The following is a 25,841-nucleotide window of genomic DNA, read 5'->3' as shown; positions in this document are numbered from 1 at the left end:
TATTTCCATAAGCATGTAGCATTACAGTACATTTATTTTTGCTTTCTCTTTCTATGTGTAATATTTTTGCTATATATACATTTCTAACTTTGTCATTGCCAGCCAACCTGCATATGAGATGATGGAGACTGACCCATACCGAGCACCATATCTACATCTGGGCAACACAGAAACTACACAGACAGACACTGCACACCCTGCGAGACAAACTAAGAGGAGGACAAGAAAGCCAAAACTGCAGTCAGCTGAAGATGTGGATGAACAACATGCAGAGAAGGAGACACGTGAGGTTGAAGATGGTGAGAGACACTGATGAGGAGACACACAACACTAAGGACGTAGACGAGACAAACTGAGTGTAAATTGTGTATGGACAGATGTATAGAAGTAAACAGCCTGTTGGAGGAGAACTGACAGCTGCTGTGTGAACATGAAGAATACAGGATGTCTGATGAATTTTGTGACAAGAATGATGTTTAAGTGCCAAACAGTAAACACAAAATCTTAATAACAAGCACTGACCCATTAACATGATACTCCCTTGTGATGGTGAAGATGTCACATTACAGCATAGGATTGTAACTGTCTGTTGTGCTCCACAAACCAATGTCCAACTGTATTGTAGAAGAGCTGTAGTTGTCAATAAGAGTTATAAGCCCATGTGTATAAATGCATTCTGTGCTTAATTGATACATTCTTTGCAAATTCCTTCACATTTTTGTAGCTTTGTTTCTTTCACTGTGTGTATGAGTGTGTTTTGCTGATGTTTCATGCTGTCTTATGTAAACAATATGATGCATTACTCCAGAAATGAATTTTCCCTCAGTGCCTGAATTAAAATATCATTTGTATAAATGTAAATAAATGGAGGATGACTTAAAATTAGTTCTTAACTCATTTATTGTTCTTTACAATAACAAAACTGGTACATCAAAACACAAGGTAAGTAGTTATTACTTGAACTGAATAACCCTTTAAAGAACTGAAACGAGTGCTTTTGCTCAAAGTTAAACATTATATCAATCAGTAGTTTGAACTGAATAGATATTTCACCCACAAATGTAATGTGCCTTATTATTTATATGCCATCAAGTGGTTCTAAACCTCTATGAGGTTATTTTTTCTCTTTACACTAATAAAGATATGACGAAGGCTGAAAATCTGTAACCACTGACTCCATCGTAGGAAAACCAACAAATACAATAGAAGTCAATGGTTACAGGTTTTCAGCTTTTATCATAATATCTGTATTAGTGTTCAACATACCTTCTATTTGGGTGTATTGATTTTATTTAATGTTTTTTTTTTGTTGTTGTTCTCTGTGCACTCAATGTATTTGACTAAATAAAATTATAATAGTATTTACATGTTTTGTTCTGTTGCTTTCATTACATTTATTGTTCAAATTTGTAAAATACTTTGGATACAAACATCTTTCCAATAGTTTGAAAATATAAATATTAGATTAAACTAATTAAATAAAACGAAAAACTGCAATACATAATTAAAAAATACTTACTGTAGCTTAATGGTGTTTAAACTAAAACAATGTATATTAAGACATTGATGATATACAGTATGACATGACATTATCAGCAATGAGGGCTCGGCGGCTGCACACTCTGTTGGTTTGCAGTTAATTCAAACGGATCTATATCCTGAATGTAAGACAGTTTATCAAAATGACGATCCCTGGCATCTTTGTTTAGTTTATTGCGGTCTCGTGTACTCTCGATTTTCTTGTACTTCTCCAGCTTGACCTTTTTTTGGCATGTATCTCTATGCGTTGCATGTATGCGTTATGTGTCTCAAGTTGTCTCAGGGAGCGATACCTCAAAAATGGCGCAGGTGTGACGTCATACACAACAAACGCACGTGACTGACAAAGACCGATACTATGACGAAGGACGGAGAGGTAACTTTGAGGTATGCGTTTGAGGTAACTTTTCCTCTCCTATTGGCTGTTAAAGCGATACCTGTGGATCCAGACGCGAGCGTGTCTGAGATGTGAGTTTTCTCCACTGTGTCTGTTATGGATTACCTGTGATAACCGCGTATTATGCGCATACAGACTAACTGCGGCTGTTTTTCCCGCCATCGGTGAACAGCGCTTTCCTTTCTAAAGCCGATCAGCCCTTTCTGTTGAGAAGGTGAAGGCAATAACCAATCAAAGAGGTGTGAGACCTCGCCTGTCAGCTCTCAAAAAGCAAGCGGGAGAATATTTACATGAGTTTATTTGCTATAAATGCTCATGCTGTCTTCTGTGCATGAGTTTTGTTTTAAATATTCAGAAAGAGTGTTTTCTATGAGCGGGTCAAATTAAGGGTACAGTTCATATATCTGACTGGTGTATTTAAGAACAAAATTGTATTACAAATAACCCTTTAACTGTCACACCTAGAAAAAAGCAATAGAAAATATTTTTGATTGCATTTCTTAACTCCTAATATCACTAGTTAACACAATCAATGCATTTTTTTCTCCCAACACATCCCATAATTCTAAAATATCGGCCTCTACCAAGTGGTTAAGATTTTGGTTTATGGTAAAAGTACCAGAATGAATAAATATGCTATAAAAATCTGTAAATATGAAGTGCAAAACCAATTTAATTAAAAACATAATCAAAATAAAACATTTTTGAATACTAAATCATAGCCATAAGCCATAAAATATTTCAGATTTTCATTTAACAGTAATACACAAGTTTTCATGTTTTTTATACAATAAAATCAAAATCAAGTGAATTAGTGCAACAGGATTTAGTTTGCTTGTTTAGTTTAGTTTCACGAGTTTCAAGATGGAACTCCTGTTTATTGTGGTATTAATCAATCAATTAAACTTCAAAAACTCCCAAAGTGTAAGTGTGTGCGTGTAAGAGAGAGTGTGTAAAAAAAGTGTATTTATATGTATTTGTGTGTGCGTGTGCCCATGTATATGTATAACAACATCGTCGGTAATACACTGATATTACGAGGAAATGGTGAATTATGTGGACTTTATGTATGACATGCAGTCATACTAAAAATCTTTTATTTCCAGAAAGTAAAACTACACATAATTTCCTGCAGGGTTGGGTTTAGAGATACAGTATAAAAACAACTGTAACCTATGTAGTGTGTGTGTGTGTGTGTGTGTGTGTGTGTGTGTGTGTGTGCGTGCGTGCGTGCGTGCGCGTGTGTGTGTGTGTGAGAGAGAGAGAGAGAGAGAGAGAGAGAGAGAGAGAGAGAGAGAGAGAGAGAAAACTGTGTGTGTGAGAGTGTAGGGAGAGAGTGTACATTTAGGTGTGTGCAGGGCAGTGTACGTGTGTGCATGTGTGAGAGAGAGTATGTATGCGTGTGAACATGCTGAATTATCTCATCAGTGAAGGGATTTTCTGGTAAACGGGCCTGACGATGTGAGTCTTTGCACCTTAGAAACTATTGACATTCATCAAATATCTACAAAAAACAAACAATCAAATATCAATTTCTTACAATTGTGCTAATGCTGGTACACAAGTATTTGCCATTTAAGAGGTAATCATCTTTGAAAGTTGTGATTTCCACACATAAGTTCTAAAAATTCATTATATTCACTCCAAAAATATCCTAAAAGTGTCGAAAATATATATATTCTTAAGAAATTATCTCAGTATATTCATGAATAAATAACAAGCAGTGTCATATTTAAGCTGCGGTCACACTGGGCTTTACTCTCCATAGACTTCCATTCATACGCATGCGAATGCGTCAGACCGGAAACGCAGGGTCATGCGTCAAGTTTCGCAGGTTGCTGCGGTGCAAAGTTCAAGCTTGGTGAACCCTGACCTGCAAAATCACATCACTTGACTGCATGAGACCAATCGAGGATCAAAACAGGACCTCTCTGGACAGAAATTTAAAAAATGGAGCAAATCACTCGCTTTTTATAATGTTTAATCATCTTGTTTAATCCCGCCCCTTTTCGCAGCGCCGCACGACAGAATATCGCATGCTCAAACTCTAATGTGACCGCAGCTTAATTCTGTGAATGATCAAAAGTTGATATTTCTCAGCAAACAGTCCATTCAGACTGCAGAAATGCATGATATGAAATCATTAGTTTTGCTTTTCTACCTTTACCATAAAGTGACAAATCAACCATTTGGTCGAGCATGTTTTTGAAAAGTTAATACAAACACACTAAATATTTTTCTTGGCACCAAGTAACATAACTTTGTAAAGTTTGAGCTATTAGAGGGTAATATGTCAAAAAAATATGCTTACCTTGCTAATGTTTATCAAAAAACAGTTCACATGATGTCAGGACTGATTTCCTTGTTTTTGATTTCAATGTAGAAGCAATGTTGTGACGAGTGCTTTTGATTGAGTTAGTGACAACTTGTGAATTTTTTTGGCATAACATACTTCAAACAAGTGGTAGAGATGGCTCAATCAGGTTTAGTTAAGTTAGGTACTCCTCTCAATAAGATATGGTCAGTCAAAATATGGTCAACCATTTGGTCGAGCAGGCAGTTAAATGGATAATATGTTGATATGATTGTACGCACTACTACGGAGACATGTTAATACACTGCTGTCAATCAATTCGGTGGGTGGGGATACCACACTCCTATGTCAACTTGTGGTGGGCTTTAAAATAGGAGGGATTTGGATCCTATTTTAACGTCATGAAATAATAAAAAACATACTTATTGTGTTTCTATCACTCCAATATAACTGTGGACACAGTATACTTACGCACAGTTCTGTCCAAACAGCTTAAAAAAAGATGGTTTTCAAAGATGGTGCCGTTTAAAAATGAATTCAGCTTATAATGCATGGTCTTAAAGGGACAATTCAATTGAAAATTCTGTCATCATATGGCTCGTTTCCACTGACTGGTACGGTTCGGTTTGGTACAGGTCACCTTTATCAGGCTTGCGTTTCCACTAACAAGGGTACCCTTTTGGTGGGCGTGGTGTATGATAGAAAGTTTCAGTCGACGTCATTCTCACTCGAGGAAATGTCTACAATAAAGCTGTACAGGTCACTTACATATCATATGAAAAGCACTTCTCACAAAACAGATGCTTCATACACATAAATACTTGTGTAGAAATGTTTATTACTAACTTTTCAATGAACATGAGTTGATTATAACAGCAGATCAATGACAGTGTGAAACAGCCTACTGTAACGTCTGTAATTATATAAAATAACTAAATAAATGAACATATATAAACACATACAGCCCCTTACAGTCTCCGATATGTTATCAATTACAGAAGAACTACACACAACAGACATTTTCGTTCGTATTTAGGTTCAAAAACAACACAAAATATAGCCTACAGTCAGTGAAAACCTCTTATCTGTGTCTGTAATCTTCAGCAGCACATGTAGCCTCTGTTAGAGAGTAATTCCGTCATTCTGAGTTCATATTAGTCCGAAATGTGAAGATTATACATGGCATTTTGTTCATGTTTGCTGAATAATGTGCTCCTTTTTTTCCGGCTTCTCCTTTGTTTTTTCACGCTTCACTCTCGCGTTTGTCGGTGTCTGACAGGATCGGGTTTCAAAAGCACATCAATAATCAAGCGCAGGTTATTATCATCAGCTCAAGAAGTTTGTTATTTCAGATATAATGTTAGACACGCGCGAGCGCTAGCAAGAAAGCGAAACCGCTCGCGCCTCAGACTGGCTCGCAAAAAACTACGGGGCTCAGGGTAAATCTGCTCTTCTTCTTGGCTTTGTGGCTGTTTATCAAGACGACGACAAGGTTTGTTTGAGCCCAGATCGACCATGGCTCATTATTATATGTATATATCATCCCGCTGTAATGTCTCGGCTCGTCGGCTGTGTATTTCAAACATGGCGGTTTTTTCTTTTCATTCTGGCTTGTTGCGTAAGCGAATGACGTATCTCTGTAAACCAATAGCGTTCAGCTGCGCGTGTGGCTCTGCCTTTTGGTACCCTTTCTCGTGTTTGGTACCCTTTCGAAAGGGTGCCGAAAAAGTGGTACGGTACGGTTCGGTTCGGTATGCTTTTTGACAGTGGAAACGGCCATAAAAGCGTACCAAACCGAACCGTACCGTACCGTACCACTCAGTGGAAACGGGCCCATATACTCACCCTTGACTTGTTCTGTTGAACACAAAACAAGATATTCTAAAGAAAGCTGAAAACCGGTAGCATTGACTTCCATAGTATTTGTTTAAGTCAGTGGTTACAGGTTTCCAGCTTTCTTCAGAATTTCTCCTTTTGTGTTCAACACACACACATACTGTATGCAAACACAGTAAAAAATGCTGGATTCCACGCAATTCTTTCCTGTTGTCCCAAAATAAAACGTAAAAGTTAACTTAATTGTGTACAAATTCAGGTGGATTGAACATAAAGCAATTAAGTTGTCCTAACAAAAACTCAAGAATTGTGTCAATTCAGCTCATTTTATGTACGTAGTTTGAACAAGCAGCAAAAATACTTTTTGAGTGCACACACACACACACACACACACACACACACACACACAATTTATTTTCTAAACTGATGTTTACATGCGTGTCTCTACCAGGGCGTTGCTAGACCCAATTCACTGGGGCACATGCCCCAGTAAAAATCTCCAGTGCCCCAGTAAATGCATTGAGATATGATTTACTTTATATGCAAGTGTATTTATTAAGAGTGGTTATTCCGAAATAAAGACGTTATTCTCTATGTGCAACCAAACCAATGCTGGTGAAAGCAGTGTAATCAAAAAGCAAACTGAGGCATCTCCACGTGTGCGCAAAGAACACGCGAGCCTTTCCCCATCCATACATAGTGTGTATGTATGTATATATATATATATATATATATATATATATATATATATATATATATATATATATATATATATATATATATATATATATATATAGTGAAAGGGGGTACGTGCCCCAGTAGAGCTTTATGTCTAGCAACGCCCCTGGTCTCTACGTTTCATTCTACAATATGCAAGAATTTTTTTTCACCACAGAAAAAAACACAGTATCCTCTTCCATTTATTTTGGTGACAATACAGAAATCTAATTACATTTTTGATATTTGAATTTTACAAAATACTGTATATGTCAATTATATACAACATATATTTCAAAATATAGCAAAATTAGCTGCTTGGATTCATATTTTTTCAACCATTGGAATTACAAAAATGTAAATATGCTCAAATATATTTAAAAAATATATTATTTTCATGAATAGTATTTTATAGTTTGTAGTGTTTTTCTAATTGGGAGTACATATTGCGTGTAGATAACACCTTTACATGTAAAGGCTGTCGAAACAGATTAATTTGTTGATCATTTATTCTAATTAAACGATGTTATAAAGATACTGCTTACCTGTGCTGTCTGTGTCTCTCCTGCTCTCAGTAATGCAAACGTGTGAATAAATGTGTAAAAATACATACATATTAACTGTTCGACCGGTTTTTTCTTCATCTGAACACATTTAACTCTGTCATAAATGCCATATTTACACTCCTCCATAAAATGAATAGCAGATGTGACTGTATGGGTCGCTTTTTGCTGTACTTCGTGACATAAAAAGAATATTGAATGTTGCTCTGTGTTCATGAACTTGCAGGCATTTGGTAGACCTCTGCTCCTCGCGCCTCATTTCTGTCGTCTAAGGTAAGCGGGCTGTGTGTACGCGAGGGATACGCTTATTTAAATATGACTTATGATAACTATGTAGGCATGTAGGCATTTATAGAGACAGTTTTAAAACTTTTACAACAACCGTAAAGCAAAACAGATGTATTTCCCACGTAAAAGTGGTCCAAAAGGCACGTAGGTCTTTGTGTTTTTGCGTATTTATTTGTTTATAATATAATAAACAGAAATATTAACTCTTTGTCATGGACCATGTTTCTAAAAATAAGCTTGAAAAGTTGTCTGTAGCAGGGTGGTGCTGACGTCACAGGCGAGCGCCCTGAGGGCACTGTAGTCCGTTTGTAGCCTAATGTTAGCTTAATGTTAGCTTAGCAATTCTTGCGTTTGCATTAAAGATCCAAAAGTGCTCAAAGTTGTATTTTCATGTGAGGATTATCCGGCTGGACAAAACGTGTAAGTGTAATAAACAGTGTTTGAACACAGAGCTTATTATTTGCAATCTTCGAAAAGCCTATGGAAAAATCCTATTGGGATTTTATCGAGGAAACCAGTTTCATGCTAGCAGCCGATTCGCCTACAAGGTGATGTCATAGTTTCTCCACTCTATTGGAAGGAATGCGTCAGTAGAGCCGCCATTTTAGTACAGGGTAGCGCTCCTTTGAAATGAATGCGGGACCAAGAGAAACAGACATACAGTATATCTCATATTAAGCATAAAATGTTGTAAATATTAACATATGAATTAGATAAAATTAACATCTACACTGTACAAAATATTTAGCACAGCCTTGTGCTTAGTTTAATTAAGAAAAAAAATATTCATCCTAAAACATGAAATAAATGTTATAGAAAGCAAAAATTCTACTTTCTCAAGCATCAACATTGTTACAACACCAAATTATATTTTTTTGGTTGTATTTCTTGAAAAGTAATGACTTTTTACAATGAGAAGGTTCTTTATGCATTTACCGTGGTTATTTTACTCCCTATTTGCAAATGTAAGAGAACTTTGATAATTTAATTTACAATTTAGAGTGTATTTAGGGTCTCTGTCACGTTAATGTATGAACTGTTACACACATATTGTTTGCTATATGGAATGCAAAAACTTTAAAGCTCAATTTCTCAAAATCATTTGAAACGCAGATAGAACCTTAATTCAAAGGTGACGACTTGTCCTGGGAGCACTGTACAAATATGGCGGCGCTATTGACGCATGCTCAGGGTCCGTATGCGATATCTAGTGTATATATCTATGCCAATGAGCAATGCCGGCAGCCAGCGGGACTGGGGTGCAAAAGAATAATTTCTGATTCTTCTATTATTTAGGAATTTTTAAAACATATTTTCTGAAAAGGTTTTTGTTAAATATTATTAATTCAAAATGTATATAACAGTAAAAGAGCAGCAAAGTCAGTTTATTGGCTAGAGACAGCCAATGAAATGGGACGTTTTTGTACGTCAGCACACAGGGCAGCTCATTGTTGAGCAATCAGAGGGTAAGTTATTATTTTTAATAATTATTTCGGTTCAATACTGTTAGCCAAGTTGGCTAACAATAGACATAAAGGACACGATGTACACAAACATGTAAACTGATAGATAGATAGATAGATAGATAGATAGATAGATAGATAGATAGATAGATAGATAGATAGATAGATAGATAGATAGATAGATAGATAGATAGAAATGATGCAGGTATAACATATATATATATATGTATATATATATATATATATATATATATATATATATATATATATATAACAGTTAACAGTATTGAACCGAGATAATTATTAAAAATAATAACTTACCCTCTGATTGCTCGATGCCTCCAACAGCGTAAGCTGCCCTGTGTCCTGACCATAGACTGTAAAATATATGGACGGAGTATCCGTGACGTCACCCATAGGTTTCTGAAGAGCGCAAAAGAAGCCACAAGTAGGCGCGGCCAACCGTCGCCATTTTGTTCGCGCGTCATCGCACCCACGGCGGGATACCAAACAAGGGCAAAGAGGCGGAGAGTGGGCGGAGCTACAGACACCTGCTGGAACTTTGCTTGGACCTGGCAGACAGACTTGATACTTTATTACCTGCGACTCGTTTGTGTTCTGACCACATGTGCTTGGCTGTACACTATATCAGTAAAGTGATTAGACTTTCAAAAATACATTGAGCCACTAAACATTGTTCTTATGACGTTTTTCTACAGGAGGAAAACGCGAATTACTTCCAAACACTTCAGATATAGTCTGTGTTAGTAAATGCAAGACTACTGATAAAATCCAGCACAACACTGTATGACAACGCTTCAGATGACTGTTCTAGAGCCTACAGCTAATCAATCTGTCACATTCTGGAGTGCTTTACGGGTCTAAAGAAAAATATTAATGATAAATGATCTTAAATAAAACAAATACATTTATAGAGATGGTATACAAGTATATAACTACTCACATGGGAAACGGAGGCCACGTGAATGGTTTGTGAGCACAATTAAATGCACACAGCATCCCATATCATCTGATAATTGTAAGAAATAAGTCCAAAAGGCAGCTGACTGTGTAAAGCCACATAAAACAAAACAAAAATACGATGAATATGCCGAGATCAGTGGCTAATCTGCCGGATTCAGCTGAGGTGAAGTGACGGCGACCAGCGAGACCTAGCTGTCACTCAAGTGGCCACGCCCTTAATTATGCAAACTTAAAATAACCTAATATAAAGGAAACGGATGAGTTATAAAAAAATTCACCCCCCTCACAGTTGTCATGGAGGGTAATAATAGCTATATGAACCAAAATCGTTCTTTGTACCAGGCTGTAAACACCTTTTTTTCTGCTGTAAAGTTGGCCATTCTAACAGTGGGCTCAATTGCAACTTGCTCTATTATGGAGCCAGGACTAGCGGAATTTTGATGAATTGCAGTTTCAGTTACTTCCGTATTGGCCTCCCGAGGGAGAGCGGGAGGTTGCCGCTTGGTCCTGACGTACAAAAACGTCCCATCTCATTGGCTGTCTCTAGTCAATAAACTGACTTTGCTGCTCTTTTACTGGTATATATATTTTGGTAGAATTAATGATATTTAACAAAAATCTTTTCAGAAAATATGTTTTAAAACCTCCTAAATAATAAAAGAATCTTAGAAATTATGCTTTTGCACCCCAGTCCCCCGCTGGCTGACGGCATTGCTCATTGGTCAGGCATCGGCCAATAAAACAGCTTTAGCCCTGCCCCGCCCATCCCCATGCTGCTCGCGCCTCTGCATTTAAGAGTGCGCGAATGAGTTCTGCTGAGATCGCGGAAGATGTGTAGCAAAAGTCAGAGCGCGAGAGATCCAATAATATCCAGCTGCAGAACCACACACATTTCAGGCACACACAATCTAGCACACACGATTTAGGCAAACCATATATGGTAACTTAACTCCTTGAAGCATTATCGCCACCTATTGAATTTCACAAATATGGTTTCCCATTTCAGTCATTATTATTATATCGTAATGATCATTTTAACATCTCTGCAGTTTCTGAACCCAAATTATGTAAATAAAAATAATTGGTTAAAGACACTTATGACTTAATTCACATGTCCACATACACAAAGAAAACCGCCAGACCGTGTAACTGTAGGGTTAAGTGTAATAAACTAATTCTGGATCTTAATATTATCATACTTGGTTATAATCGCTTTGTTGTAAAATATAAAAAGCAAACAATAATGTGTCACATCAAAATTAATTACTATAGTTAATCATTAAAACAATATATAATATAGTTATAAACTGATTATCTTAACTGCATCTGATTATAAACTAATATATTTTACTAAACTGTCACAGCTGTTAGTTATATATATATATATATATTTACTTATTATTATTTTTTAATTAATTATTAATAGTTTGGTTCTATTGCTACATTTTGGTTTAAAAACAATATGTTGCTTACTATAAATTAAGCCTACTACAGTATTTAATGTGGGAAATCATTCATTAAAAAGATATTAGAAAATTAAGCAAATACACACTATTAAATCGCTTGAGTAAAATATTAATATAGTGTTATACATTTATTACATGTAAGATGTATTAATGCCTATATTAACTTGCAAATATTTCCTTCATTATGAATGAATCCATTATATAAAATAAACCTGTGCAATTTAGATCTTTCAGCAAGGCCAGCAAACGAGTATCTGCGATATTGACTCTGTCAGATAATAATGACTGATCATCTATGATGACTGATAGAAATCTGTTCAGTCTATTATATTGAATGGCGATCGGAAACAGCGCTCCCCATTCGCCCGTCTCGATCGCAATATTTGTGAAATAAAGTAAACACTATTGTTTATTGTGTACAATATTTATTAACTACATATATCAAAATATATCGATAACGATGTGCAAGAAGACGTCAATAACATTAACATAGTTGAACTGGCAAATCTGAGAGGTTGTGAGTGCCGACCTGTGGTTGTACAGCAAAGCTGCAATCAAATTTGCCGTACACACGTGTGTCTGTCATTTTGTATTTGTGAATGACATTTTACAAATGCACAACTATTAATCTACAACTTCAAATTCAAAACACAGGTGTTTAGATTATTGTCTGTGTGTGCAAATCGAGAGATTCAGCTGTTCACATCAGAGCTGTGAGTGTACATTTCAATACACATACAAATATTATTATCACAAGTTCTCACATTTAGATTTGCAAGCTCTCGAGTTTTGCTACTGATTTACCTTCATAATTATTTAGGGGCCTAATATTTCTGACTTCAACTGTATATATGCTTTATGGGTTTTGAATAAGTGAAGGGTCAGTAAATAATGGCAGAATCTTCTTTTTTGATTGAACTTTTAATGTACACTACCAGTCAAAAGTTTGGGGTCAGTAGGATTTTTAAATGTTTTAAAATAAGCTTCTCCTGCTCACTAAAGCTGCGGTAATTCAATTCAATTCAATTCAATTCACCTTTATTTGTATAGCGCTTATACAATGTAGATTGTGTCAAAGCAGCTTCACATAAAAGGTCACAGTAAATAGGAACAGTGTAGTTCAGTTTGTAGTGTTTAAGTTCAGTTCAGTTTAGCTCAGTTCAGTGTGGTTTAATAATCACTACTGAGAGTCCAAATATTGAAGGGCAAATCCAACGATGCGCAGCTCTACAGATCCTGAACCATGCAAGCTATATATATATATATATATATATATATATATATATATACAGTATATATATATATATATATATATATATATATATATATATATATATATATATATATATATATATATATATATAGATATCTATATCTATATATATATATATATATATATATATATATATATATATATATATATATATATATATATTTAATCAAAAATAATCAAAAATACAGTACAAATGGTAAAATTGTGAAATGTTATTGCACTATAAAAAAGTAGTTTATCATTTAATTTAATTGTTTATTCCAGTGATTTTAATGATGAATTTTCAGCTTCATTGCTTCAGTCTTCAGTCACATGATCCTTCAGAAATAACTCTAATATTTATTATTATTATTAATACTGTTATTAATATTATTATTATTATTAATATTATTATTATCAATATTATTATTGTTGTTGTTATTATTACTATTATTCATATTATTATTATTATTATTATTATTATTATTAATGGTAAAAGTAATAAAAGCAATAATGACTGGAGTAATAACTTCATTTGAAACTACACACAATAATTAATAAATAATAATTTGCTAAATAAGTATTTAACAGTTTTTTTTTTATAAATGCCGCCTTGATGAACAGAATAATTTTATTTACATTATTATACAAAACTAATAATAAAAAATAAAAACTCACCCCAAACTTTTGACCGATAAATAAACTCTCCCTGTAGAAGAAAAGAAAAACTGAAATGAAATAAACATGCAAGATTTGCGCAGCAATATTTTATTATTTTGTTCCGCTAAATCTGACACTATTTCTGACATTATTTCTCTAATGTGAGCTACAGTACATGTATTACTGCTCAGCTAATTCAATACATGTTTAAGAAAATGATTCACAAACTTTGTTTCAGCTCTACATTCATTGACAGAGTCGTGAATTCATTTGAGCTGGTGATGGTGGGACAGTTACCATTTTTACAGGCACAACATGTTTCATTCATACAGTGATATAGTGGAACATCAGGCACACTCTTGGAAAAGGTCTCTGAGCCATCACAGAAATTATTGCCAATTCCTTTCTCAAAGACAAAAGCTTTAATTCCAGTGTGGTTTATCCAGTTGTTAAGTGCATCTTTAATGTTATATTGACCTGTTTTATTTAGATTGGGACAATATGTGGTAAAGAGAACAGTGCAGCTGTCATCGGCTCTTCTTAATGGTTCTGTGAATAATGCATGTGCAGGAACATTGAGCAGAGAAAACACTGATGAACTCCAGCAATCTTCTGTGACTTTGCAATTTATAGCTTCACTGTGTACTGCAACGATATCTGTAGCTTTGTCAAATTCATTGGAGTAACTATTGCGCAGCTGTTGTCTGTATGTCTCATTCCTTGATAAGTTCTTCCTCAAACCTTCAAGATTTTCTGGATCGAGACATTGATTCCTTGGTACGTTAATGGCGACAGCGTATGGACGCCCTGTTATTTTGTTTGTAATACTGTAAAGCATAACACAGAAAAAGATTAGAAAAGAGCAGCAGATTAAACATGGTTTACCAATCATTTATTACTTTAACCTGTACATCATAGGAAAATAAATTCCCCATTTGTGTGCACTTACATCTTGTTAACAATGTCCATTATTTGGATGAGAGCCTTTGGGTTTACTTCCTCCTGACTTTCTGTCCAGCGGAAAAGCAGAAAGAGCAGCAGGAGACTCCTCAGAAGCATAATGAACTGCTGAACAGGATAAAACACACAGAACTTACAATTGGCATTGTTTCAAAGCAGTCCTCTTGTTCTGAGCTTTGTATACAAATAATAATAATAGTAATATAACATTTTAACATAAATAAGTGGGTAGCACAATCGACTCATAGCAAGAAGGTCGCTGGTTCAAACCCCAGCGGGTTCAGCTGGCATTTCTGTGTGGAGTTTACATGTTCTCTCTCTATTGGCGTGGGTTTCCTTCGGGTGCTCCGGTTTCCCCCACAGTCCAAACACATGCGCTTTAGGGGAATTGAATTAGCTAAATTGGCTGTGGTGTAAGTGTGTGAATGCAAGTGTATGGGTGTTTCCCAGTACAAGGTTGCGGCTGAAAAGGCATCCGCTGCTTAAAACATATGCTGGATAAGTTGGTGGTACATTCCGCTGTGGCAAGCCCTGATTAATGAAGGGACTAAGCCGGAAAAAAAATGAATGAATGAATAACATGAATAAATATTAGGGGTGTAACATATACTTTTAATAATAATTGTACATGATCACTGTACTTATATTATTTCTATGGATTTGTACTCATTTATTATTGTACTAGAGTACATTTCTGAAGAAGGAACTGTGCTTTTTACTTTCCTTACTATTTTCTTAGTAAATTACTTTTATAAATTTAATTTTCCTTCATCTTATGTACATTAAATATGGTAAATGGGCAATTACATGAGTTTTCTCACAGCATTGCTTTAGCTTGTTATACAGATACAGTGCCCCCACAAATCTCTTTTTTAAATCCATATTTTTAATAGGATACCTTTCCAATATTATATTTGTGCATATACATTAGATTAGTCAGTACTGAATTCAAATCTGAAGCATATCTAACAAAATAACTTACGATAACGATCCAAAAAGTAGTACACTCAAATTTATATGTTATAGAAAATTATTAAATACAAATTTAAAAAAGAGGGAAATCAAGAGAAGCAAAAAAAAGGAAAAATTGAGTAGAAATTTTGTTGGTAATATATATATATTTTTTGCAATATTTTGCTTGAATTTAATTGTATTATCTTTCAATTTCTAAATGTTTAGTGACTAAATTATTATTTTAATAAATATATCTGTTTAATAAATCTGTTTTGTGTAAATGCACCAAAATACACTGCCTGTATTCGCTTAGAAATGGATAAAAATATTCATTTTCAAAAAGGGGTGTACTCAATTATGCTGAGCACTGCATATAGGAAAATAATTGGATATTGGGTATCTTTGGATTGAGGTATTGGATACCTTTTTGTTTTGGACCCTAACTTTTTATTTCAAGAATTATCATTTTTATTTTATTATGCAAACTACTGATGACAATTATGTATAATAATAACCTTTATTTAACCAGGTAAGTCAATTGAGAACCAGTTCTCATTTACAATTTACAATTTATATATATAACCAAAACGTGTTTAGACCTTTATATTCATTTAGACTAAATACCAACATTTTAACCTCAGAAGAGTTTAGACAGTAATATTTGGTTAAATGTTTTGTAACAATAAATGAATATTTAATATTATTCTCACCAATTAACATTTTCTGGTTAAAATGCTTTACTCAAAAAAAAAAAATACTTGTTGCTTGTTCACTTCTTTCAAATGAGTTAAAACAACATAATTCTTAAGTTTTTTTTTTTATTGTTTTATTTTCAAAAAATTGTTTTATTTTCAATCCACTTAAATTGGTAAAAACAACTAAGTTAACTTAATAAATTTGTGTTTGAACAACATAGAGGAATTGTGTGGAATTTTTTAAAATTTTAAATATGCTGTATTTTTTTCTTAATTTGATTGAGTGTTACTAGACATTCAAGAATAAAACAAATGTTAACATTTTACTCAAACCCATAGCTAATAAATCCACAAAACTGATCATTTGTTTAGCGGTCTCTTCATATTTTTCCAAACAATTTTATTTTCTAACTTTACCCAAATTTTTGTATGTCTGCCTGACAAATTAGTTTTTGATATTTATTTAACCTTACACTAGAAAGTGATTATATATTAATTACCTCTCTTTTTTTACATCTGCTATAGGCTACCTTTACTTTTTTTATACTTAAGTACCAATTTAAAGCTGCACTTATATTCAAGTACAGTTGAAGTCAGAATTGATAGCCCTCCAGAATTATTAGCTCCCTGTTTATTTTCCCCCCAATTTCTGTTTAACGGTGAGAAGATGTTTTCAACACATTTCTAAACATAATAGTTTTAATAACTCATCTCTAATAACTGATTTATTTTATCTTTGTCATGATGACAGTAAATAATATTTGACTAGATATTTTTCAAGACACTTCTATACAGCTTAAAGTGACATTTAAAGGCTTAACTAGGTTAATTAGGCTAACTAGGCAATATAGGGTAATTAGGCAAGCTATTGTATAATGATAGTTTGTCCTGTAGACTTAAAAAAAAAAAAAAAAACTTAAAGGGGCTAATAATTTTGACCTTAAAATGTTTTTTTTTTTTTTAAGAAAAACTGCTTTTATTCTAGCCGAATTAAAAAAATAAGACTTTCTCCAGAAGAAAAAGTATTATCAGACATACTTTGAAAATTTTCTTGCCCTGTTAAACATAATTTGGCAAATATTTAAAAAAGAAAAAAAAATCAAAGGGGGCTAATAATTCTGACTTCAACTATATATTTTCAGACATCATTTGTCCGAAATGATGATCATTTTTGAGTATTTTTACATCCCTAAAATGCACTAAAATAAATGATTACCTCTAACACAAACCAAATGAAAAACAGAATGATCATGTTAGATTTGAGCATTACTGACCATTGATGCTGGTTCTGGTTCAGGGTAGATGTGAGAGTCTTCTTCAGAGGTAAGATAAAGATGCTGGTGATGGAGGTGGTATTTATGATGCTGGACTGCTGACCGACCCTCTTCTTCAACATTAGGAAGATCAATGGAAGCTGTTTATTTACTCTTTCATGGGGGTCTTTGGCATGGCTTAAGCATCTCCTTATTTGAGCACACTCCCTTTCCAAATGCCAAAAAATACAAACCCAAAAATCTTTTGAGCCAACTTCAGGTTACATTCCTCATCTACTTACTGGAGAGTATTTTCTCTTTAGTAAGATCAAAACTTTTTATCATTTGTTAAATGTGTCAAAATGAAAAAAAATTAATTAAAATAAAAATTGCTGCCTACAATTTTGTGCTTGGATCAAATGAACTTTTCTAGTCATCTCAACTTACATCAGTCTGACTAAAAGTATTAAGTTAAAATTTGTATAGCTGGAAAAAAAAACAGCCCCCCTGTTTATTTTTTCCCCAATTTCTGTTTAACGGAGAGTATTTTTTTTTTCAACACATTTCTAAACATAATAGATTAATAGCTCATCTCTAATAGCTGATTTATTTTATCTTTGTCATGATGACAGTAAATAATATTTGACTAGAAATTTTTCAAGACACTTCTATACAGCTTAAAGTGACATTTAAAGGCTTAACTAGGTTATTTAGGTTAACAAGGCAATATAGGGTAATTAGGCAAGTTATTGTATAATGATGGTTTGTCCTGTAGACTAAAAAAAAAATAGCTTAAAGGGGCTAATAATTTTGACCATAAAATGTTTTTTTTTTTAATGAAAAACTGTTTTTATTCTAGCCAAATTAAAACAAATAAGACTTTCTCCAGAAGAAAAAGTATTATCAGACATACTGTGAACATTTTCTTGCTCTGTTAAACATCATTTGGGAAAGATTTAAAAAGAGAAAAAAAAATTCAAAGGGAGGCTAATAATTCTGACTTCAACTGTGTATATATATATATATATATATATATATATATATATATATATATATATATATATATATATATATATATATATATATATATATATATATATATCAGTGACGTGCGGTCAGGGGAGGCAGGTGAGGCACATCATTCTCAACTGCCTTCATTAGATGTATACTAATGATAAAATAAACATTTGTCCACTGATCTATGCTGTAGATTAAATTTTCTGTAAGATTTACATGATTTAATCATTTTTATGATCAAAATCGCTGTATTCTGCAAATTTCCTGCTCAATTACAGTGAGGCAGTCCGAGCTGTGCCTCACTTTAGATTGCGCAATCCCCTGCACACTGGCTTGAGCCCGCTTCTTTTGCTCACTCAATGTATGCTACCAATGTAATGCTTTATTAAAATGTTTTTATACAATGTTGACATTTTTTATTATATGTCCTCACTTTGCTCATGATAAGTGATGTATTTCACGTATGTCTATTTAGTGTTAGAATCTGACATAAAGCCGCGCTGAAAAGGCATGAGGTAAGGCAGGCAGTAGCTCTGCCGCAATTAAGAGGGCGCACCTGAGCTCAAGTGAGGTTATTCTTGTTGAGTGGTTGCTCTTCTTCTATGCAGAAATGTTCAGTAGGAGTCTGTTATTTTATGTTTTGCTCTGACTGACGGCAGAAATCTCGGATATAATATCTCAGCTCAAAAATGTCTCAAAATTAGACTTTTAATTAAAATGTGAATAAATAATGGATGATCAACACGGAAGCTAAAGGGCTTGCTTAAAAGGATGAGACAGAAGATAACTCGATCATTTCAATGGGATTCAAGTCATTTCAAGACTAAATTTACAAGTAAAGGTAAGACAAGTGTGCAAATCCTCTCTCTCTCTCTCTGTGTGTTTGTTTGTGTGCGTATTTGTGTTTGTGTGTGAGAGAGTGCATCAACCAAGATGCTGTTTCGCTTGTTAAAGTTGTCTGTAGCGTCCACCTTGGTGTTTTTTGGTAGGCATATTGAACCGCTATACATTTTACATTATTTACATATTTATATATATATATGTATGTATGTATGTGTGTGCGTGTGTGTATATATATATATATATATATATATATATATATATATATATATATATATATATATATATATGTCTCCCCGTGTTGGCGTGGGTTTTCTCTGGGTGCTCCGGTTTCACCCACAGTCCAAACACATGCGGTATAGATGAATTGGGTAAGCTAAATTGTCCGTAGTGAATGACTGTGTATGGATGTTTTCCAGTGATCGGTTGCGGCTGGAAGGTCATTCGCTGTGTAAAAACATATGCTGGATAAGTTGGCAGTTAATTCCGCTGTGGCGACCCCAGTGATATTTAAATGTCACTTTAAGCTGATTACTAGTATCTTAAAAATATCTGGTAAAATACTATATGGTGTCATCATGGCAAAGATAAAAAGAAATCAGTTATTGTAGTCATTGAAAATATTGTTTAGAAATGGGTTAAAAAAAATTATCTCTTCGTTAAACAGAAATTGGTGAAAACAATATACAGGGGGGCTAATAATTCTGACTTCAACTGTACATTAAGAAATGAGTTGAAATCTGATTAACTCATTAAAATAATTTAAAGTAACAAAGGCATTTGTTAGCTGATTCTGGCAGCTTTTATAGAGATAATTGCTTGTGTGTTTGAAGCCATTAGGTGGCATTAAAGTGTTGTTTTTGGCTTACTCAAACTCTGCTACTGTATGCCAAGAGAAGTGTAGTGCTATTTAAATCTATAATATACCAAGGTTAATTATTATTGTATATCTTTAATAAAAGTAGCTTATTGGTTAACAAAAAAGGTGTTTGGCAACCCTTCATAGTAACCCTTTATAGTATATAGTACATAGGGGCTTCCACACAGGTTCTGCATCTTGTTGATATACACTATGAACAGCAGCTACGCTAATTATTTTCTTTATTCTCCATTTCCACCTGGGGATACTCTTCCTGAGGCCCTCAGACTATGCAGAGTCACTGATTCGATCCAAGACCAACGATGAGATGATCCCAAGGTTTCCATATCCTGGACCAGGCCGAATCCTGAGCAGCTACTGTGGTGGTCATGGAGGAGTGGAGAGCATGAGACTGATTCCTGTGACGCTCCAGAGACAGACGAGTCTTCGCTGAGGCCAGCTTCCAGCCTCTGCCACTGAGACTGCAGCTTTGCACAAGACGTTTGGCCAGCGGAGAAATTAAAATGATCGTGCCCAACTGAGTCTGGTTTCTCTCAAGGTTTTTTTTCTTTACTTCTGCCATTAGTGAAGTTTTTTTTTTCCCTCTCCGCTGTCGCCACTGGCTTGCATGGTTCGGGATCTGTAGAGCTGCGCATCGTTGGATCTGCTCTTCAATATTTGGACTCTCAGTAGTGATTATTAAACCACACTGAACTGAGCTAAACTGAACTGAATTTAAACACTACAAACTGAACTACACTGTTCCTATTTACTGTGACCTTTTATGTGAAGCTGCTTTGACACAATCTACATTATATAAGCGCTATACAAATAAAGGTGAATCGAATATAGACTTCAAAATGCTGAATGCTGGATTAAAAATGCAATTCAAAAGCATATAAAATGGAGAAAAATAAAAACATAAATCACAAAATACAGAAAACTGCCATTTTATGGATATTTTTACAGTGCATCACTTGTATATTAAAACAGCACTTACACCTTTACACTTAATACTGTTATATAATTTTCTTTTCTCTTCTTACTGCATTGACATTAAATATACATTTGATATTATTATTTATCTCTGAATATCTAATCACACTGTTACACATTGATCTCCAGTTGCACCTGTATTATCAATCTTGATGAAGGCAAGATTGCAGGATCTCTGCCAGATCTGTCTGATAGTGTCTGCACCAGAATTATGCCACATAAAATCTAATGTTAGATAGTATCCAGATTTATAGAAAGTATGTGTTGGTTTCCAGTGTGCGTGCCAGTTTTGGGCATAGGAACCAGGCTTATTGTGGGCCGGAACATAGACCAGATTATAGCCAAAAAGTGGGCCAGATAGATTTATTTTGGTATCTGTTGACACTAAAGGTCTGTTGTGGAGCTGTAACAGTAGAGTTTTGGGTTGTGTATTCATAGGCACAAAATTGTACCTCTTTTTTTGACAGCATGTGGTAAAACAGCACCCTATATGACAACTTAACTTGTATAGACAAATGAATGTTTTTTTATTTAAAAAAATATAAATAAAATGTATACTTTAATTTATTTTTCCGAGCGTTGTTAATCTAAAAGCTATATCATTTATATGTGCAAGTGAACACATCTCCGAAAGGATTTTTATTTGTAAGTGCAGATGAATAAAACGTGCTGTGGGTAATTGAGGTGTACTGGTGTTTTCAGTGAACGTACCACAAGCCAAGTGTGGAGGTGCCCTGGTGAGTTGATCTTTTCTCCTTTCGTGTCGTGTGGTACACCGATCGCCAGTCTCAAGAGAAAGAGAACTCATTAGAGTTATGCTTAGCAGAGAGGCTTGTCAGCTTCTGCATTCACTTTAGATAGTAGCAACGCTACTGAGAAATGTAGTCAAGCTACAGTAGGAGCTTCACTACTTGTAGCGACGCTACTGCTAAACACTGGATGTCTGCGTGTGAAGTGCATAAATAAAAATCAAAAGAAAACTGAAAATATTTGCACCTGAGCGAATGTTTGTTGAGGAAATGGTTGCCCACATATGTGTATTTGTGGTGTGTGTGTGTGTGTGTGGTCACTCCCCACTGCTGTGTGTGTTATGTATATGGATGCAGAGCTCAAACTGTGAGTATGGGACACCAGACATAAGTCTAGACTTTCCTTAAGTGTCTCCTTTTTTCTTGTGCAAACAGTGTTATACTGACCAAACATATTCAAGCTGGATAATAAACAAGCTTGATTCACACGCCATACAAGCCCATGATAGTATATTTGTGAGCCAAAACTTATGGAGACATTTGCTTTTGAGAAACACACCCATGACGATTCCTGATCATGAAAGGTCTTTCAATTTATTTAGGAAATTCCAGCATGTTTGCCAAATCTAGTGTAAATTCCACACTACTCAACAGCACACAAACAATCCCCCCCCAAAAAGTACATAATGATGCAGATGTTCAATGCTGGTGTAGATGATTAACATTTGCATAGTGGTGTAAACAGCACCACCTGATGGAATACTAACATTCCAAGTCAATCCAAGCTGTTTTTAGCTACTAGAGCTCAATATTTAGCAACTTTTCTGGATTTTTTTCATTTTATTTGTTTGCCTTCTGATCGTCATCATGCTGTATGTGTTGAGCTCTCATTCGCTGCCAGCTAAATATCTACAGGAGCCATAATTTGGTGAATGGCTTGTTTGTACTGGAATTGCTACGATTGCATCACTTTTTGGCAAGAAAAGAGAAGAAACCTTTTAGTTGGAGAGTTTGTCAGAAGTTTTGACATCAGTACTGACCATGAAATACATCGAAGGCTAGCTTTACTTACTTTTCTGTTCCTAAATAGTGTCTGAAAGGCATTAACATGATCCAGCAGATTAAAATTCTGAAATAAAATACAATTATTAATTTCACTGTTCTGGTTTTTCTGTGGGCAGCACGGTGGCGCAGTGGGTAGCATGATTGCCTTATGGCAAGGAGGTCACTGGTTCGAGCTCCGGCTGGGTCAGTTGACATTTCTCAGTGGAGTTTGGATGTTCTCCTCGTGTTGGCGTGGGTTTCCTCCAGGTGCTCTGGTTTCCCCCACAGTCCAAAGACATGCGGGACAGGTGAATTAGGTAAGCTAAATTGTCCATGGTATGTGTGTGTGTGTGTGTGTGATGTTTCCCAGTGATGGGTTGTGGCTGGAAGGGCATCTGCTGCGTAAAACATATGCTGGGTAAGTTGGCGGTTCATTCGGCTGTGGCAACCCCAGATAAATAAAGGGACTAAGCTAAAAATGAATGAATGACTGGTTTCTCTGTTATCTCGTTGCTTCGCTTGTGCTTCTGCCTCACACTTGTATATCTCAATGCTTTGCTGTGTTAGTTTCACTTTCGCTTTGTTTTACTAGTTGTTTGTCCATCATTTGCTATAATGTTGATACCACTTTTGGGGCATAAATCACAAATGATCAATGGCTATAGGACTTGCCAGACATAACACAAAAAGAGTGAGGATTACCTCAAATGTGTTCCTGCCCAATGCTCCATAAGAATAGGATAAAAGCGTCTGCTAAATGACTAAATGTAAATGTAAATGTAAGAAACCTGTCAACATTGGGATGTAAAAAATATGGGACAACAATCAGCTTCAAATGATATAACATACAGTGAACATTAGAAAATATTGACAATAAAATAAAAGGTTTAGCCTATTAAAATCAATGGCCTACAGAAATTAAATCTAAAAGTTATAAAATCTCGTTCACTTTTTATTCGCTGTATTTAAATATTGATTAATGTTACTATAGTTATTTATTGAAGAGCAGCAAATCTCTCATTTTGATTTGTTTGATAACAGGTGTCACTGTAAGGGTGCGTTCACACTAGCACTTTTGGTCCACAGCTGGGTTCGTTTGACATCAGAGTGCGCTATGTTTAGCAAGTGTGAACGATGTCTTCTGAACTCGGGTGCGCACCCACGAACTGTACCCGAGCCTGCCTGAAAGTGGTGGTTTGGGGTACGGTTTGTGCAAACTCTGGTCCGGTTCACTTCTGATGTGATTGCAAACATACCAAATAACAAAAGTGAACCGCCAACTGTACAACAAACGATCGTTTTCATAACGTTCATTCGTGTGTGCGTGTCTGTGTATCACCTAACATTACCTTAGTGACAAGCGGGACTGAGCCAGCGCAAACACTGTGATAATGTCTGCTTGTCTCCTCCAAAAACATGAATAAATACATCGCTTGTGTAGCAAAGATTGTTTGTAGAGTAGGAAGACAGGGGTGGCAATATAAGCTAAGTAATTGTTTTTATTTTTTAAAGTAAGCACAACACATGTAGGTTTGTGTGTGTGCGCTCTCTCTTCTCTCGGCTGCTCCTTCTCTTCTCCTTAAGAAGGGTGTCTCTCCGATCCAATCACTAGAATAAACAGGTGTTATTTATTATTTCTGATTGGTCCGCTGGCTAGCCGCTGGGCTCTGACCATGCTCTCCCCCCTCACTGGGTGTTCGATCATGCTTACCTCTACACAGCGTTATGTTATCAAAATCAAACGATTCAGTAAAAGCACAACGAACGTGATGTGCGTACGTATTTCCATTTTGGCACTTTGGCTTTCACCAAGCAACAGCTCTGCACACAACAGCAGGTCGATGACACAATGAAGCGTACCAGAGTTCAGAAAGAAAAAAGACAGTGTGAACACAAGCCAGCCGAGAAGGTGGCAAGGGGAATCGAACTTGGGTTCGGACCAGGCAATTAAACCAAGCACCATAAAAATGCACAGATCTAAAGACTAATGAAAGCATTAGATTACTTTCATAACTCTTTCTGTTTATTTAAGAGAAAATTTGTTGTGTTTAAAATAAAACATGCCAGCATGGACATGTCTACATATTATTACGTGTATTTGTCTATTTAAACACTCACCCAATTCCCAAAGTGTCCACTTTCACTCATCTTTAAATGGTGTGTATTACAGAAGCTAATCTGGGAACCGTTCATCATACAGATCGCGTCCGTCAATCATCGCTATACATGCATTCACTGATTCAGATGTTGCAAAAGGGCGATAATCGACACAGCTTTAATGGAAAGAAAGTGAATGCAGATGTTATTATATTCATTTCAACGTGCTTTCAAGCCAAAATAAAGCAAAAGCACAATTCTCTTGAACAGCTCTTGCAATTATATCACACTTGAGATTGGCTCTGTGTTGATGGTACTTTTACTTTTCATAGAAAGATTAAAAATATGGGAGAAATACGGGAAAATACTTAAACAGGATGATATTTGGAAAGAATGGTAAAATACTGGAGAATCCTGGCAAAAACGGGATGGTTGACAGGTACGCCATAAGCCTGAATTTATCAATTACACATCCGAAACACTACATATTTGAACTAGTGCTGGGCCCAAGTGGCAACCTCCCGCTCTCCCTCGGGAAGCCAATACGGAACTAACTGAAACTGCAATTCATCAAAATTCCGCTAGTCCTGGCTCCATAATAGAGCAAATTGCAATTGAGCCCACTGTTAGAATTGCCAACTTTACAGCAGAAAAAAGGTGTTTACAGCCTGGTACAAAGAACGATTTTGGTTCATATAGCTATTATTACCCTCCATGACAACTGTGAGGGGGGTGAATTTTTTTAGAACTCATCCATTTCCTTTATATTAGGTTATATTAAGTTTGCATAATTAAGGGCGTGGCCACTTGAGTGACAGCTAGGTCCCGCTGGTCGCCGTCACTTCACCTCAGCTGAATCCGGCAGATTAGCCACTGATCTCGGCATATTCATCGTATT

At 35.2% G+C, this 25,841-nt stretch overlaps 1 protein-coding gene across 1 annotated transcript in view; it reads right to left on the bottom strand.

Moving 5' to 3' along the window:
• LOC130242041 (uncharacterized) overlaps positions 1–17,484 on the bottom strand; it is a 23,663-nt gene extending 6,179 nt beyond the window's left edge. The window contains exons 1-3 of the mRNA XM_056474060.1: positions 17,359–17,484; positions 14,429–14,547; positions 14,126–14,306 (exon numbers count right to left, since the gene is read on the bottom strand). Coding sequence (XP_056330035.1) covers positions 14,126–14,306; positions 14,429–14,547; positions 17,359–17,484 — 426 coding nt within the window. The remainder of the gene's footprint in view (positions 1–14,125; positions 14,307–14,428; positions 14,548–17,358) is intronic.
• Between the last annotated feature and the right edge of the window lie 8,357 nt (positions 17,485–25,841).

Source organism: Danio aesculapii, chromosome 15 (genome assembly GCF_903798145.1).
Source record: "Danio aesculapii chromosome 15, fDanAes4.1, whole genome shotgun sequence".
In the NCBI taxonomy this organism is placed as follows: Eukaryota; Metazoa; Chordata; class Actinopteri; order Cypriniformes; family Danionidae; genus Danio; species Danio aesculapii.
The sequence above is the reverse complement of the archived record's forward strand: the minus strand, read 5'-3'. Positions and strand labels throughout refer to the sequence as shown.